This window comes from Calonectris borealis, chromosome 12, assembly GCF_964195595.1.
Source record: "Calonectris borealis chromosome 12, bCalBor7.hap1.2, whole genome shotgun sequence".
In the NCBI taxonomy this organism is placed as follows: domain Eukaryota; kingdom Metazoa; phylum Chordata; class Aves; order Procellariiformes; family Procellariidae; genus Calonectris; species Calonectris borealis.
In genome coordinates this window covers 8,876,531-8,890,348 of record NC_134323.1, presented here as the reverse complement: position 1 = coordinate 8,890,348, position 13,818 = coordinate 8,876,531, and the positions used below count along the sequence as shown (strand labels likewise).

The 13,818-nt window shown below is 40.6% G+C and overlaps 1 protein-coding gene across 1 annotated transcript; it reads right to left on the bottom strand.

The window, feature by feature from the left end:
- Positions 1 to 227: 227 nt before the first annotated feature.
- Positions 228 to 12,978, bottom strand: DNAJA2 (DnaJ heat shock protein family (Hsp40) member A2). Its single transcript, XM_075161246.1, has 9 exons — positions 12,754 to 12,978; positions 9,775 to 9,834; positions 8,591 to 8,814; positions 7,089 to 7,169; positions 6,633 to 6,766; positions 4,712 to 4,908; positions 2,889 to 3,033; positions 2,588 to 2,715; positions 228 to 2,071 (listed from the first exon to the last, which is right to left on the bottom strand). Exons 1-9 carry the CDS (start codon positions 12,829 to 12,831, stop codon positions 1,883 to 1,885), a joined length of 1,236 nt encoding a protein of 411 aa, XP_075017347.1. The 5' UTR covers positions 12,832 to 12,978; the 3' UTR covers positions 228 to 1,882.
- Between the last annotated feature and the right edge of the window lie 840 nt (positions 12,979 to 13,818).

Genomic DNA, 13,818 nt, shown 5'->3' with positions numbered 1-13,818 from the left:
CTTCAGCATGCTATCCAAAAAGTTACCATGAATCCCTTCCTCTATCCCCCGCAAAAAGGCAATTTGAAAGTAATGAGATAAAAAGTTTAGAGTACATACTCTTGTTTTCCAAGGAGGTAAATCCTAAAGCTATTACTTAAAAGCAGAAGACAGGTGTTTTAATTGTTTAAGCATTACAGGTTAAGATGACGACTTGGAGAAATGAATCAGAAGAAAGGATCAGTATATAACCATGGCTTCATGAAAAGCAACCTGAAGTTTTAATAAATGAAAATAAAGATTCACTAGATGAGAATGCCACAGCATAAGAAGTCAATACTGAAATACAGGTCAAACAGTATTTATTCTTGCTTCAGTTTTAAGAGTCTATAACAAGGATGTTCAGCAACACTCAAATGCCAATGACTGCCCAAGCACATGGAAACTCTTGGAGTTTGTCCCTCCAACCTCATTGGTGAAGTGTCAACAACTATCTGAGCAATAATTAAACAAGTCACACTTCAGATTTGTAAAGAAAAGTAGAGGCATCTTTCAACTTCCTCGCTTCAACAGGGAGAGAAGCCTTACTACAGAGAAGCAGCTTACCAACCAAAATTCATGCACAGTTCCTTAAACATTGTAACAAAATGCTTAGATAACTAACTGTACCTGATAATTATTTAAGGGCACATTTTTGCTTTGTTGTGGTATTTTTACCAATTAAAAGTACATAAAAAGGAACAGAACTGAAGCTGGAGAACTTAATGTCTTAATACCTAAAACAGAAAGTGCAAACTACTGGAAAAGTAACAAAACCATCTACATTTAGTATGTTTCCAGGTCAAAAATTTTTGTCAGGTACAATACTAATCTCAATCTTTTTACAAACTGCGTTAATGCAACCACAAGTTGCCAGGCATAATGTTCATTTTTACAAAGCTTTTTTAAAACTGGAAACATTTCTCTAGGAAGTCAGGCTGAATCAGGCTTTGAATTGGATTCAAAGGCTAAGAGAAAGATGCCATTATTTTGGGATTTAATCAGCTTCATTTAAAAGGTTTTGTTACCTTCTGATTGGACTCAGATATCCTTGTTTTCTTCATACAAAGGGGACATGGCTGTAGCCTTCCCCATGCCCATTTAGCCCTATCTCATTTCAAGAAAACACTTTTATGTGCCACACAATTGTTACCTAACTGCAACCTAGTCTTAAAGCAGCTTCAGCCTCCCTGTGTTTATAAAATGTCTATCATCTACAGTCTCTTCGTACACAGAATAGTTAAAGCCACTGGAAAAGTAAGAGTTACAAGGCAAAAGAAATATATTATACACCAACTGCTTTTATTTAATTTCAGAAACCGTTCACAAGATGGTAGAAAAAACTTACAACCACTTCTAATTTAGTCTTCCATTGTTCCCAGTCAGCTCTAAACCCATTATGTGCAAAGCCCATTTACCATGCATCTAGATGATAGATACAGGCTATGAAATTCTTTATTCTACTTGTAGCAGCTTATGCAGGTGCAGCCAAATACCAAGCCTCAGGACAAATTGTACACAAACTTTACAATGTAGAATTTGAATTTAAAATATGAAACTTAAAATCTACACAAAACTGGTAAAAATCAAGCACAGATACGAGGACAAACTTAAAACCCATGTGAAAAGGAGTCTCGTCTTCCTTTCAAGTGCTTTATTCTGCTACACAGTCAAAATGAAGATGTAAGCTTGTGGTTAGTTTAAATTACACTCTGTAGATACTATAGACCAATTTAAAAGTTACACATACAGCAATAGATGTCCATTGGTTCATCTGGATTACTTACACAATCCAGCTGGATTGTTGAAAACAAGTCAGGCAAAATTTGAAAGAAAATCCTTGTGCAACTTTTTAGACAAACGTTTACTGATGGGCACACTGTACCCCAGGTCCATGATGGCTGCTTTCTTCATCAGAACTATCATTATAAGCTTCACGTCTCTGGCCACCACCTGAACCACGAGTGGTATCAAATTCCTGAAGATCTACCTCTTCTGCATCACCAATTACATTGGGAAATTCTGGTCTAGCTGGCAGAAGATCTTCAAGTTCCTGTCCCAAAAAAAGAAGTGTATTCAGTACTGCATCTAAAACTGCTAAATAAAGTGACCAGTTTCCCACAATTTCAAGACTCCCTCTCAGAGCAGGTTTTGTTTAGAAGTTTAAGCTGATGTAAAACCTGAAGTGCATACTCATTTAAACGTATCCAAAGTATTTGTATCAACTGGAAGACACCACTTAAAGAAAACCAACAGCTCCACACACCATCAGCCAAAAGTGCAATCAGTAAATACAGTTGCACTTTGAAAACTTATCACACAGCAGCAGGAAGATTCTTCCTCCTGCCCTCGTCTGCCCACCATCTGCACAGCTCTTAAATACAGGTTCCATAAATCCATATTCCAATGGGTATTTTCAAGTTACATGTTGCCCATAAACAACGTTAAAAGAACAGTTGTACTTGCATCTAAATTTAAGCACTGGAAGCAAGCACGTGAGGTACAACACACACATTTTGCATATACTGTCAAATAAGACCACCACATTTATGCTTGAAAAACTACTTACTGAAAGCTTTTCTGGGCTAATCCAGTTATTTTCAGGAAACTGAACATCAAATTTAATGTAAAGATCCCCCTTCTCAAAAGGATTGCGATACTGTGGCATTCCTTCACCTCTGACTACACGAACACAACCTGTAATTCAAAGAGAAGTAAGCTGGAGAGTGCTACTTAGGAACAAATCTTTCTCTATACAATTATCTTCAGTTCTCTAGCCTAGGTTCAGTTAATAGCACAAGAAGAATGGGATTAAGTGTTCAAGAATCACAAAGGCATGGCCAAAGAAGTCCTTATCAGTTTAAGCTTACCTGGTTCAATTACTTTTCCAGGAGGATATTTAACCACAATTTGACGCCCATCAAGGTGCTTAAATGTGAACTGAAATCCACACAGTGCTTCAACAAGTCCAATCTTGTGTGTCATATGCAAATCATTGCCATCCCGCTGGAACACCTGAAGAACAAAAACAGGAGATAATCTTTTCTAGTCCTGTAATCCTATCTCCACAAGACTCATTATTTAAAATTCATTCTTAAAATTCAATGTCAGAGCAACAGCCTTTGTACAAAGTTAACTTGATTCTGTTAATTCAAATAGCTTAACATGCTTGGAAAGTTTGTGTCTGATGAAGTGTCATCTAAGATAAGGCAAACCACACTATATACTATGATGTAAGGTTCAAATTAAACAAGAAGGCAGCAGCGCTCTCTTACCCCCAAGATCTTCTACACAAGCAACCTATAAACAAAACTTACAGTTTGACACTGCCTCCCCTGCACCGGATTACAAAAACACATCTTTGTTTCTCAACATTTCACTAGTCATCATGCATATCTGCTTCAGCTAACTTTATCTACAGCAGGGTTTTGATCAATTAGTCCACAGCTGTCATAAGTGATCTTTAAGCCATATCACTCAGGATTCTTAATCAGAATAAATGTAAGCTTTATCCACTGGCAGAACCATGATTCCCACCTCAAGGGAAATTTTAAGAACAATAAAAGCTTCACTAAAAGTCAGTCTAGTTTTACTCAGTAGGACTCAAGTTACAGTATTTTTCAGAATTGTTAATACTGTAAAACTAGATGTAGTTCATTGGAAGACTGAGACAGAAGTGGCATCCACCATATGGAATTCGATGCCATCATGCACATCTGACTTCTGTATGCTTACAGACTGTTTCTCCCTTATAGTCAAAATCAACCATGATGCCACATTTCAACCAGTATTACAGAAGACAGTAGAGAAGAATGTGTAAAGAGCTATGCAAAACTGATTGACAAATTATCAGTCCTTGACACAGCTTTGAAAAGCTTACAGAGTACCTAATTTTCAGATAACCAAATTATATCCTTACTATGTGACTGGAATTTAGATTTGTACCCAATGCTATTCTTTCTGTCACAACAGAACTTCCCCCCCAACACTTTTTTCCGGACTATTAACACACAAACTATTTCATCATAGTAATACCTGGCCTTTCTAAACAAAAGCAATCAAAAAAAAAGCAGTCACCTCAACTCTGCCCTAAGGGAGTTTTAACACAGAAAAAGATAAATTGCAATATTTAATTCAAAAGTGCAATGTATATACTCCAGAATACAGTAAGCATAAGCCTTAACAAACTAGTATAAAATAACCATGTTTCTTTGTTTTGTTAAATGAATCAGTAACATCAGCATTCTGTGTTATATTTCCACAACCACAGTAGCAGAGATAGAAAGCACCATCTGGGGATTTTAATAGGAGCTCCCTGCCATGTCACGAGACATTGAAAAAACACCTAGCATTTTGTTAGTGTCACAAGCAAAGCAGATTGAAGTTAACATCCTGAATGGCTCTTCACTGCGTCCACTGTATCAGTGTCAGCCTGAGCTTACTCGAGAAAGCTACCTTTTATTAGCATTAGGAAGCACCAGAATCTGCACGTCCTCTGGCTGCAGACCTGCAAAGTTTTTTCTGGCTCACCATGAAAGCCATGTTATTTGCTATAGATCTGTTAAAAGCTATTCACCATCTCTCCCAGAGCTGCAACTATATGAATTACTTTAAAATGAACAGCCATCTATATCACTTTAATATTACAGACTAGGATAAAAGGCATTCAAAAATATAAACCCAAAAGCATTACCTCATTCTCCTTTTCTTGGAGTAAGAGGACAATATCACCTGGTTCCACACCTGGAGCCTGATCTGCTTCTCCACTGAACGTAATTCTTTGCCCATGTTTCATGCCTTTGTCTACATGGACTTCAAGTATTTTTACCTCTTTGATCACCTTCTTCCCTTCACATTTTTTACAGCGGTCTTTTTCATTAATTACTTCACCTAAAGAAAGACAAATTCTGAGTTCAGAGATTTCCTCATAATTGCATCCGATTCTGAAGAAAAACTGTTTTAAAATAGGCTGAAGAATACATGCAACACAACTACTGAGTTAGATGCTGCTTTATGAACTCCTCACAAGAGGAAAGCCAGGCTCAATTAACCCTAGTTGGAAGAGGGAGGAGAAAAAGAAGAGGGGGAGGCAATACAAAGATACACATAACCTTCCAAGCTGTCTTATCAAGGATTTTGGAAAGTGAGAGTTCTTTAGAGAAAGGCAAAACAAAACTTTGTCTATAGCTCCCAGTGTTCCTTAAGTCTTAATTTGACTCCAGTATCCTTAGCACTCAACTTACTACTCTTAAAAAAAAAAAACAACCTACTTTTCCGTTCCTTATTATGCTGGAGGATGACAGCTATAAGAGAAAGGATGAAGCTAAAACCAAACTGAAGCATCTCCCCTCCCTTAAAAGTCAGAATACAAATTTCAAACTATTTCAATGAATTTAGGAAGCTTAGTTCCACTTCTGTTAACAACAGTGAAAGGAGGATTACTGGGTTCTGTTCATTGACAGCCACATCTTGCAGTATACCACCACAACAAAGTACTATGTAAATGCAGCCAGTAGAACTAGAGAGTCTCGCATACAAAATGGGGGGAAAATAGCTGGTCAAATCACAGTTTCATGCAAGAGCAATATATAGGTCTTCCCACAGAAAGGATCTAACATTTTCTGACACATAAGGGATTTCACTTTTGTACTCTGAAACTGAATAGTTTTTCACATTGGCCGTCACCTCTAGCAAGGCAATTACTTTTCCCAGCAAACTGAAGGATGACTACCCAAAACAGCTTAAATTCTCTGTTCTACTTCATCTTTATTTTTCAAGTAAGCTATTGTCTTTGTACAGAGTAACCAAAATATTAGGCCACATGCACTGTACAATTTCAGTACTTATTTCCAATACTGCTCTAAATGCCACAAGTAGATGCACTTGGCTTAAGACATTAAACTTGCCAGCTTAAACCACCTTCCTGTGAAACAAAGCATAACATTATGATGCAGTTGAAACTACTAAATATGTAGGTTAGGTACATAAACTGTGAAAACAAGATGTTCAAAGACAACATCATTTACGAAATGTTTTGAATAGTCACAAAATACAACTCTTTGTAATTCCCGAGTATTGTGAAAAGTAAAATCATCCACAAGGTGACATTACTACTCTGCAAACTGCAGAAGATCTAAAAAGGAATCACATGAAATGCAGATCATGTGCTGAACTTGCTCCTCCAAACACAACCAATTCAGCAAAAGGTATCTTCTTAAATTGAAGAAGTTAAAATCCAACTTTAGGTTTCCATTTTTAACCTAAACCTGTCCTTGGATATTAGAAGACTACAAAAAGACAAAAAGCTCCTAAAACAACAAAATCTTAGTTTTTACTTTAACACAAGACTAATAGCAATAAGTAATATTCACATCTAAGTGTTTTTAAAAAACAATCAATCCCTACTGTTCAAGCTTCCAGGCTGCTTTTCACTACATTAAACACTCTAAATCTTGCTGTTGTTCCAAGTAAAATGACTTCTCCATGTTGACATCAGATTGAGACCCAACTGACTAGATGGGAGCAAAACTGTCCTGGATAAGTTCCTCCTGAGATTTAACCAGCAGGCTGAATGCAACTAAATGCATTTAGTAACATAGAATAGCTTGGCCTACCTTCTCCGTTGCAGTCAGAGCATACAGACTGCATCTGCTGAACCATTCCAGGAGCCAGCTGTCTGATCATGATACGTACACCTCTACCTCGGCAAGCATTACATTTCTGAACAGCTCCAGCCTTCCCTCCCTGCCTAGAATAGAAAGCACCAGTTGCATGAAAAGTAAGTTTTTCGGAAACATACAACAACAAAAAAAAAAAACCCCTACATCAGTAGGTTAACATGCCTAATTGCACTGCCAATTGTAATTAGGTTCTCTACTCTCCCTTCCCCCCAAACAAAGCCCTTGAATAGTTGCAGTTCCATCAACAGTATCATTCAAGTTCAACAATTTTCTAGCCTGAGAGCAGGCTCCAATAAGTCAAATACTGATAAAGATCTGACATAGGAGATGCTTCATTATGCTATATGCCAACAAAGCAACCAGAGAACTCAAAAATATAAACAAACTTACCCATTACATGCACTACAAAGGACATTCTTGCTAAGTTGTAGTTTAGTTGTCTTTCCATTATACAGATCTTCTAAAGAGACTCTACAAAATAAAGCATTTCTCCTGGGTTATCATTTAAAAACTTACTTTCCCCATGTAATTAAAATACTCACCTAGGACAAATTAAAGAAAAACAGATCTTAAAAAAACACTAAATCTGTTATTAAAATAAGATTTTAAAGCACCGTTTTAGCTTTCACAAGGAGTCATTAAAAACTATTCCATACATATGAATATACACATGTAATCCTGAACATAGTTTCAGAGAAAGGCTGTAATTTAATCAGAAGAAACCAGATAGGATTGTTTGTGTTTCTCAATAGGAAACAAGCTGATTTAGCATTTTAGGTTTTATTATATAGTCATAGTTGATTTTTTTTTTTTAGTTCTACCAGGCAGGTGAGAAACAAACCTCTCTAGACAGTCCTGACAATATTTATAGCATGCATACATAAGAATACATGCAGAATACTTACTACTGTATTGGGCTTTCCACATGAGATAGTTTAGTGAGGAGGGGTTAACGTGTCCCCAAGGCCACTTAATTCTTCAGATTTGTTCATGTTTCTATTTTTTTTAGAAGCTTTTGAATACACTATCAAACTCCAATAACCTTCATATATTGATAGAAGTTTATGAACACGTTTAGTGTTTCTCCTAAAAGGGTTTGTTAGTGGATAGAAATTTCAACTCAATGTATTGAGAAAAGGTTGCCTGGCATCAGTGTTTTCAAATAACAACAAAACCAAAGCTAATTAATAACAGCGTGCAGTACTAGCTACTAAACTAAGCAAGCATGTAAAAGTAAACAGACTTTACTAAGCACGATTTGCCAACCACAGGAAAGATGCAGCTTAACTTAAGAACTTAGAAAGGACCTGCTCAGCAGGCAAAAAGCCAGTCATGACTGCAAGCAGAGATCTACAAAACACAATTAGATGTGATATTCAAGCATGGCTTGGGGAAAAAAAAAAAACACAACAAAAAAAGCCCCCCACAAACACAAAACCCGCCACACACACTTTTCCATTAATTATGCAGTTCACCTTTAGTTCCAGCTGATATTACACTATGAATGCAAGTCAACTTAAGTCTTTCCAGAGCCTAGTACCTCTGCTTCCCTAAGAATCCAGATAATGAGTAATACTCGGTTGTTGAATGTTTTTTCAGATTAGAACTTCCAAACATAATTAAGGAGCAAAACCAAGGAAAATAATGCTAACAAAGTATATACAGGCTAATAACCAGGCAAAGCAAAGTATTAGGTGGTCTATAAGATTATCCAATCATGAAAAGTAACTCAAGATGCCTGCCTTCTGGGCTACACACAACATGCAGGTCTGAAAAGTAGGTGCAGACTGCAGAATCTCTCAACTGAGAAGTGTATCAAGAACATAAACTAGCAGAGTCAAGTATTGATCAGGAAAGCTTGAAAGTACAAACTGCAGGATCAAGATACTCACTTGAGTGGATGCATCATATCTTCTCCTCTTCTTCTACCATTACGACTTCTACTCTGACCACCCATGAAATTGAACAATCCACCACCAAAGATATGGGAGAAAATATCGTCCATTCCACTGCTTCCACCGCTACCTTCTCGAAGACCCTGTTCTCCATATCTATCATATAACTCACGTTTCTCTGGATTTGACAATACTTCATAGGCAAAGCTTATTTCTTTGAACTAGAAAAGGAACAGAGTCAAAACAGTGCATGATAATTTAGAACTTGAAGGGAGCATTTTACTACTGTTTCTTGCCCAGCATGAACACCCAATTAAGAAGGTACACAACAGAACAGTTTTCCACTCTCATTCTAATATGCAAGACTTAAAAGTCAGATCTGGGCTTAGTTGTGTTACCTTTTATCATAATATATGACATTTTATTGCAAAACTTTGTTGACTTTGTTCTTTACTGTGCCTAAGTTTTTTACAAACAAAAAATCCAATCAAAGAAGAAAACCCTCAAGTACGCAATATTGCAGTAGCAACAGGCAAAAAAAACCCCTGTTACATACTAAGGGCAAAGACTTCAAGATATGTTAGGCACTTAAAATATGCTAACAATTGAGCAACTTACTAAAATGCATATTAATGTGTGTGTCCTCAAAACAAATTAACATCTTTTCATAGTCATCTCTGCTCACCTCTAAGCAACCATTAGAACTTCAGTTCTGTTAAAGAGAATCCACTGAGTCAACTTAATTGACTTTTTTTAATTGCTATTAGCATAACAAATCTAATTCAACCTTCCCACATATGTAATTTGTTTTATGCTCCAGCAGTTTCAAGAACCTCCACACATAGATTTTTCCACGTTGGAAAAACTTGGAAAACTGACTCTCTATCTTTTTCAAATACCTATGTAGCCAACGCCAGCTGACATCATCTCAGCAGATGAAGAGACACAGTTCTTCCCTCAGCGTTACCTTCTGAACAAATTTGACTATGCCAACTGCTGCATTTTTTCCATGAGGTACACTGGTAGATTTTGAGATTGGGAAGAAGTAGGTGAGACAGGGTTCTCTCTCACAGTTATGAGTTTTGAACAACTTGTAACAGCAAGCCCCCAAGACCTATATTTCATCCCTTAGATGCTGCTGTAACAGCAAACTTCAGGAGTTTAAAAGAAAAAAGTCTTACTTTGTCCCCTGCATTTGGATTCTTATCAGGATGGTACTCCTTGGCCAGCTTTCTGTATGCCTAGTTGAAAGAGGTACAAAATTAGTTTAAATTTTCTCAGTCCTTTTCTGAGAAATTCAAGTAGTGTCTTCAGGAAGAAAGAAAATCCTAATAAAGCAAAGTGAGAAAATGAGTATTTTTGAAATCACTCATACACTGAAATGATACATTACTATATGCATAAATTAACTACACTTGCATTTAAACACAACTATAGCACACAATAGCGAGACCTATTTTTCGTACTTATCTTCATTAACTTACAGGAAGAATCACATTGGACTTTCATTAAAATTACTTACTCTACAGAACCCACTCAAAACTTACAATATGACAATTTAAGTTTCAACCCATTTGTCTTTCACGTCAATCACAGCAATACATTAACAACAAAATGGCTGCCTCAGCTTCTCATTCAACCCTATCAGTCAATCCTCACAATAATCATTTTATTCTTCCTTACCTATCAGAAATGGAAGATTTCATCTCACTTTGAACTAAGTGTATGAGTTACATGTGCAGAAATGTACAGATCATTGCTTTTATTTAACTTCATTAAAGTGGGAATAAGTAGTGGGAATAAGTACAGCCAAATCTCCAACAGAGTTTTTTCAGAATACTTTTTTTTGACCAGTACTTTGACTCTCAGGACCATCACGTTTTCTACATCAGTACTTCATCTGTTTTGCTTATACTTTAGAGGATCAAAGCAAATAATGGACAGGCAGAGACTTCTCCTACAATTTTTGAGTTTTTCGACAGTAAAGACCTCAACTCTTCCCCCACTCCACCTCAACACTCCCCCAGTAACAATCAGGGGACACATATTAATAAATTACATGGTATACAGTCTTTTATTTTTTTAATTATACATATTAAAAAAAGCTACAGTGATGCAACTGCAAACAACTGAAACACTGGTTCTTAGAATGGATTTTTCAAAAGCTCTATTTCTGTACAACTGAGCATCTAAACTAGCTTTTTGGAACTACAACGTTAAGAGAGCTTTACACACAAAGCTTTACAGAGACCACAACTTTCCATTTTGTACTGGAACAAGTAAGATTCCTTTTTTGTATCTGCACAGTTTCTTCTCTTTACTATCTTGAAATAATCTGTAGTTCTGCATGCAATCAAGAAATAAAGTTTGATAAGGAGCTAATGAAACAAAAATAGAACATTGATACTACAAGCCAAATATTCTAAACCACAGTAAGTGTGAGGAACAAAAATCATAGGTCCTATAGGACAAATTACCCATCAGTAACAAAGCATAATCTTCCATAAACCTACATATTCTGTAATAATAATGGATTTTCCCCACATATTTTAAGGAGTCTAATCAAGAGAGGGGAAAAAAAAAAAAACCCAGATCACTAAACTGAAAACTTACATAACATTATCTAATCAGGAAAAAAGGAGCTTTCATGGTGATCTTTAAAAAGAGAGAGCACTCATGTCTTTGTTAATAGCAGCATTCCAGTTTAGAGCAATTCTTAAAACATGGCCCAAAAAGAAGCTATCACTATTTATTTAATCAGAAACAGATCCAGAATCAAGGTCTACACTGGCACCATATTATAACTTCAACAGAAGTTAATTTAACTAATCAGTGTTAAAGCCTGTTCTCGCAGCCCTTTTTGACTAAGCTATTACCTATTTCTTTTCACTTTCCTGTGAAACACTGTTATACAGGTTAAAATATCAGATTAATAAAACATCTATGTGACCTCTCAGGGACAATAAGATACAGATGAACTTCTTGCTGTTGCAGACAGTTGGAAACTTTACATTCCATTGTAAGTCTAATCTATAGTAACTAATATTGAGCAGCGCAGGTTTTCTGAGTGGAAAACTGCTGTCAGTTTTTCATTCTTACAGGACACAGATACCTTTAAGAGAATTCAGTAAGAAAAAAAGAAATATTCTACTTGATTGTGTTCGGTATACAGCACTATCTTCTCACCGCATGCCTTCCACCTCTAACACTATTTCAACACTGCAATTGCCTATCCCTGCACAAATTAGGCTACCACGTGCATGATGGGTAACGCACAGTTGTTGATACCAGCACCACCCATCAGCAGAAGCAGGTCACTGCTAGTAAACTGTCCAGTTAATCATCCTCCCTCACGTTAAATGGTCATCACGTCCTTTTAGAAAAAAGTGGTTTATGCGTTACAGAATGAAATGGACGTAGTGAATTGTTACACCGATGACCCGGCTCCAAGTTTTCACCTCGCTTCTTTGTTTACCTTACCTCGTCGCTTTCGGCCTGGGAGGGATCAAACACATGAGCAAAACGAACCCTTAGGAAGGCCCACACGTGGGGCAGACAATGGCACCCGTTAGAACCTACTGGTCCTTCACCAGGATGTTGCACCCAAAAAGCCTTTCACGGGCTGCGAACACCGCTTTGCCGCGCGGGAGGGACGCGGCGCTGCGGGGGCGAGACGAGCAGAGTCCCGGCGGCGCCCGGAGCCGACGCGGAGCCCGGCGGCGCCGGGCCAGGGACACGGGGAGCTCGGCCGGGCCCCGCTGCTCCCTCCTCCCGCCGGTCCTCCTTCCCCCTCCCCTCCGGGCCCTGCCCGCGGCCTACCCCGCGCCGTCGGCGCCCGCCCGCAAGCCAGGCCCCAGCGGCTCTGCGGCGCGGCCTACCCCGGCGGGCTGAGGCGGCACCGGGCGCCTTCACCCGGCGCCGCACCCTCCCCCCCCCCCGCAGGCCGCGGCCGCGCAGACCGCCGCCGCCGCCTTCAGGCCACGCTCCCCGCGCCCAGGCCTTCCCTCGGCTCCACTGCCCTTGCCTCCCGCCGGCCCCGGGACCGCCCGCCCCCCGCCTCTGCCGCCCCGCGGGGCCCTGCCCGGCGGCGAGCCCACCCCCTCCCCCACGGCACTGCCGCCCGGTCTCCCCGGGCGCCGGCCGCCGCCCCTCCCCCGCACCTTCTTGAGCTCGTTGTCGGAGGCCCCGGGCGGCACCCCCAGAATATCGTAAAGCTTCGTGTCGGCCACGTTCGCCATGGCGGCAGCGGGCGGCGGGCGCGGGCCGGAACGGGCCGAGGGGCGGCGAGGGCGAGACCGGGAGCAGGACGAAAGCCGCCGCGACGTCACGCGCAGACACCCCGCGTCACCACGCCGCGACGCGGGAGGAGCCCGCCCGCCCCCTTCGCCCTTCGGCGGCGCGGCCCCGCCCCCTCGGCCCACTTCGGGCGCCTGACCCAGTTCTGGCGCGGCGCGGCAGGGGGCGCTCGTGCCGGGGGAGCGGGGAGGGGGTGGGCCGGGGGCTCGTGCCGCCGCCCGTAACCGCCGCGCGCGGGAGGCGGGAAGAGGCTGTGAGGGAAGCGGAGGGCGCTGAGGCGGGCGGTCGTCTGCCTGCCCCAAGCGGGGAGCAGGCGGCTCCCGCCCTGACGTTCGAACCAGCGTTCCGGCAGAGAGGGGAGCACTGCACATGAGAACAGTACCCTCCGCTTTCTGCCGTCATTTCGAAGCCTGAAATTCCAGGGCCTGTGTGTGTGCTTCCCTGCAGCCCTCCGCCTGCTGCGGTGTCTCTTGCCCCTGAAGTACGTCACTGAAGTTTATGGGGCAAGGGGCAGCCGTGCACTAAGCTGCTGTCTAACCTCAAGCACCAACGTATTTTTCTTCAGGGATATATTGCTAAGACTTCAGTAGTTATAAATAGCATCAGTACCCATCTGCTCTGTTTTTGTGTTCTGCTCACTTCTGGGATCTTAAAAAAAGCACTAGTTGCTGTGCTAGGCCTAAAGTGACTCAGAGGAGCAAAGTGTACTTGAGTGGTGCAAGGGCCCCGAGGCCCTAGCTAGACACCACTTTCAGCAGGCAAATAAAAAGCCCAGTTGTACTTAATCAGAGGTTTGTCTCTCAAAGTCTGGCCAGGAGAGCAGCTACTGAGCTTTTCCTCAGGTGTGGTCTCTTCATCGTTAGCCCCTTGTTAGGCAGGGGCTGCTGGAAGGCTCTAAATGCTGTGGCAGATGCCTGGCTGAGGAAGAT